This window comes from Aplysia californica, unplaced genomic scaffold (assembly GCF_000002075.1).
Source record: "Aplysia californica isolate F4 #8 unplaced genomic scaffold, AplCal3.0 scaffold00194, whole genome shotgun sequence".
NCBI lineage: Eukaryota > Metazoa > Mollusca > Gastropoda > Aplysiida > Aplysiidae > Aplysia > Aplysia californica.
In genome coordinates this window covers 893,956-895,949 of record NW_004797464.1, presented here as the reverse complement: position 1 = coordinate 895,949, position 1,994 = coordinate 893,956, and the positions used below count along the sequence as shown (strand labels likewise).

General features: G+C 39.2%; 1 protein-coding gene across 2 annotated transcripts in view; it reads right to left on the bottom strand.

Moving 5' to 3' along the window:
* Nucleotides 1–1,994, bottom strand: part of LOC101850171 (transmembrane protein 181) — a 39,208-nt gene that overhangs the window by 33,599 nt on the left and 3,615 nt on the right. Inside the window, exon 2 of one of the 2 annotated variants that reach the window (XM_035969912.1) lies at nucleotides 215–358. In XM_035969912.1, the coding sequence (XP_035825805.1) occupies nucleotides 215–351 (137 nt within the window). In that variant the 5' untranslated portion in view covers nucleotides 352–358. Of the gene's footprint in view, nucleotides 1–214; nucleotides 362–1,994 lie in introns of both variants that reach the window. The other variant, XM_005098834.3, reaches the window with a different exon arrangement.

Genomic DNA, 1,994 nt, shown 5'->3' with positions numbered 1-1,994 from the left:
CACACACACACACACACACACACACACACAAACATACACACAATCAAACAGCAAAATACCCAACAGCATATTATAAGTGCATATATGTACGTTTTGCGTTCATCACGTTTACATCGACTACCGGTACTTGGAACTTAAATTTTGAATACATTACTTTGTACTGCTATTTGTGGTAGGCAATGTAGTTAGCGAAGTGGTAGGCAGAGCGGGGTACCTTTCGCATCTGTCATGATGATAGGACGGGGCGATGTACTTGGAAAAGGCGCTGAACGAGTCAGAAAACTGGGACATAAAAGACCGCGCTTTGTTCTTGAAGCCAGGTCCAGCGAAAGCGAAGGTATAGTTGTCCATGTTTAAGCTGCTGTGAAGAAGAAATAAATAATATGAATAAATATCATAAAATTATGTCTTTTTTTTAAAAAAAAGTGTTTGTTTAAGTTCTTTCAGCGTTAAAAAAAATAATAATATGAGCAACTGGGTCGAATTATTGTGAGAGGCGACCGGTGTCACTCTTTTGTCCTCTGTTATAATAAATGTAGGTTTGAAGAGGAAACTATAACAAGTTCACGCTCATGCTTGCATGAACAATTGCAAACACATATGTGAAGTGTGCTGACAAAATGAGTTGCTTCTCAGATTCAAACAGATAAATCACGCTTATAGGTGAAGTTTTCACAGTTTATAAGTATGAAATAATCAAAGACAGGTTATAGTTAAAGAACATGGCATCAATGGAAAATCTACAAGTTTGACCCTTACGTCGATTTTTGGCCAATATCTCCATTTGTGGATTGCAAGAAGTGACTCATTTTGTCAGCATGCCTCGCATATACGCAGGCTCACACACTTGACACACTTTTTAAAAATGTACCGTAGGTGTTTTACGCCCCCATCGACATAATAATTTATTTAAAAGGCAGATTTCTATTCTGCTTATCAGGACCAGCCCGGCTTATTTGGAAAGAGTTTTACGCGCTATGCAGCTATATAAGGTCATCATATGAGCAACCTGACTGAGATGGACACAACATCTCAGCAGAACGAACGAGATACTCAATATGTGAGGCATCGTAGTAAAATCAGGCGCATGTCGAAATGATGAAATCAAAGAAACTGGGATGATTTTTCTGACCGTTGGGTAACTTTTTACGACCCCGCCCCCTTCCTTGTTTTATATTTTGCTCAACACCTTTTATGTCCTTTTGAAAACACTTTTCTTTGTGGATTTTACAGAATAAAGTTGGTTAAAGGCAAAAAACAAAACAAAAACAAACCAACAATCCCAAAACAAACAACAACAAAAACCAAAAGAAAATACTGTGTGCAGTTTTCAAGGACACTCGAACTTTTGACGTCACTAAACGTTGGCTGACATTTTCTCGTTTATTTTACCACTTACACCATGTCACCCCCACCTCTTTTAATCGCACATATCTTGACTTCTATTCAGGATAGATGGGTTTTTTTTTTTTTTTTTTTTGGTGCAAAACAAGACAAAATGAACAAAATTTCAGACAATACAAATAGCTCCATAATATTATTATTATGTTTAAAGACTGACGAGCGAGGCTAGTACCGGTATCCTCTCTGACGAACATCTGATACCACCGCGTAGTGACGCGTATAAATGACCCCCACACGGAAATCAAGCTCAGGTCCTTTGCGTCCGATGGCGAAGCGCCTGACCGCAACACTGCAGAAGCTGGTCGAGCACGCTTTCAAAATACATAATAACTATTATACAGTACAAACATAGCCTTCATTGATAAACAAAGGACAAATACACATCGAAAGCACATGTAATTTGCACATACTCATACATCAAAGCATTTTCACGCACGCACTACACACAACACACATTCACACTCACGCAAACAAGCGTACTATCAAACGCACATGCACCTACGCGCTCGCCAAATACAACCAAACAGACAAGCACAAGCACACATACACACATACAGAAAGACACACACACACACACACGCACGCACCCC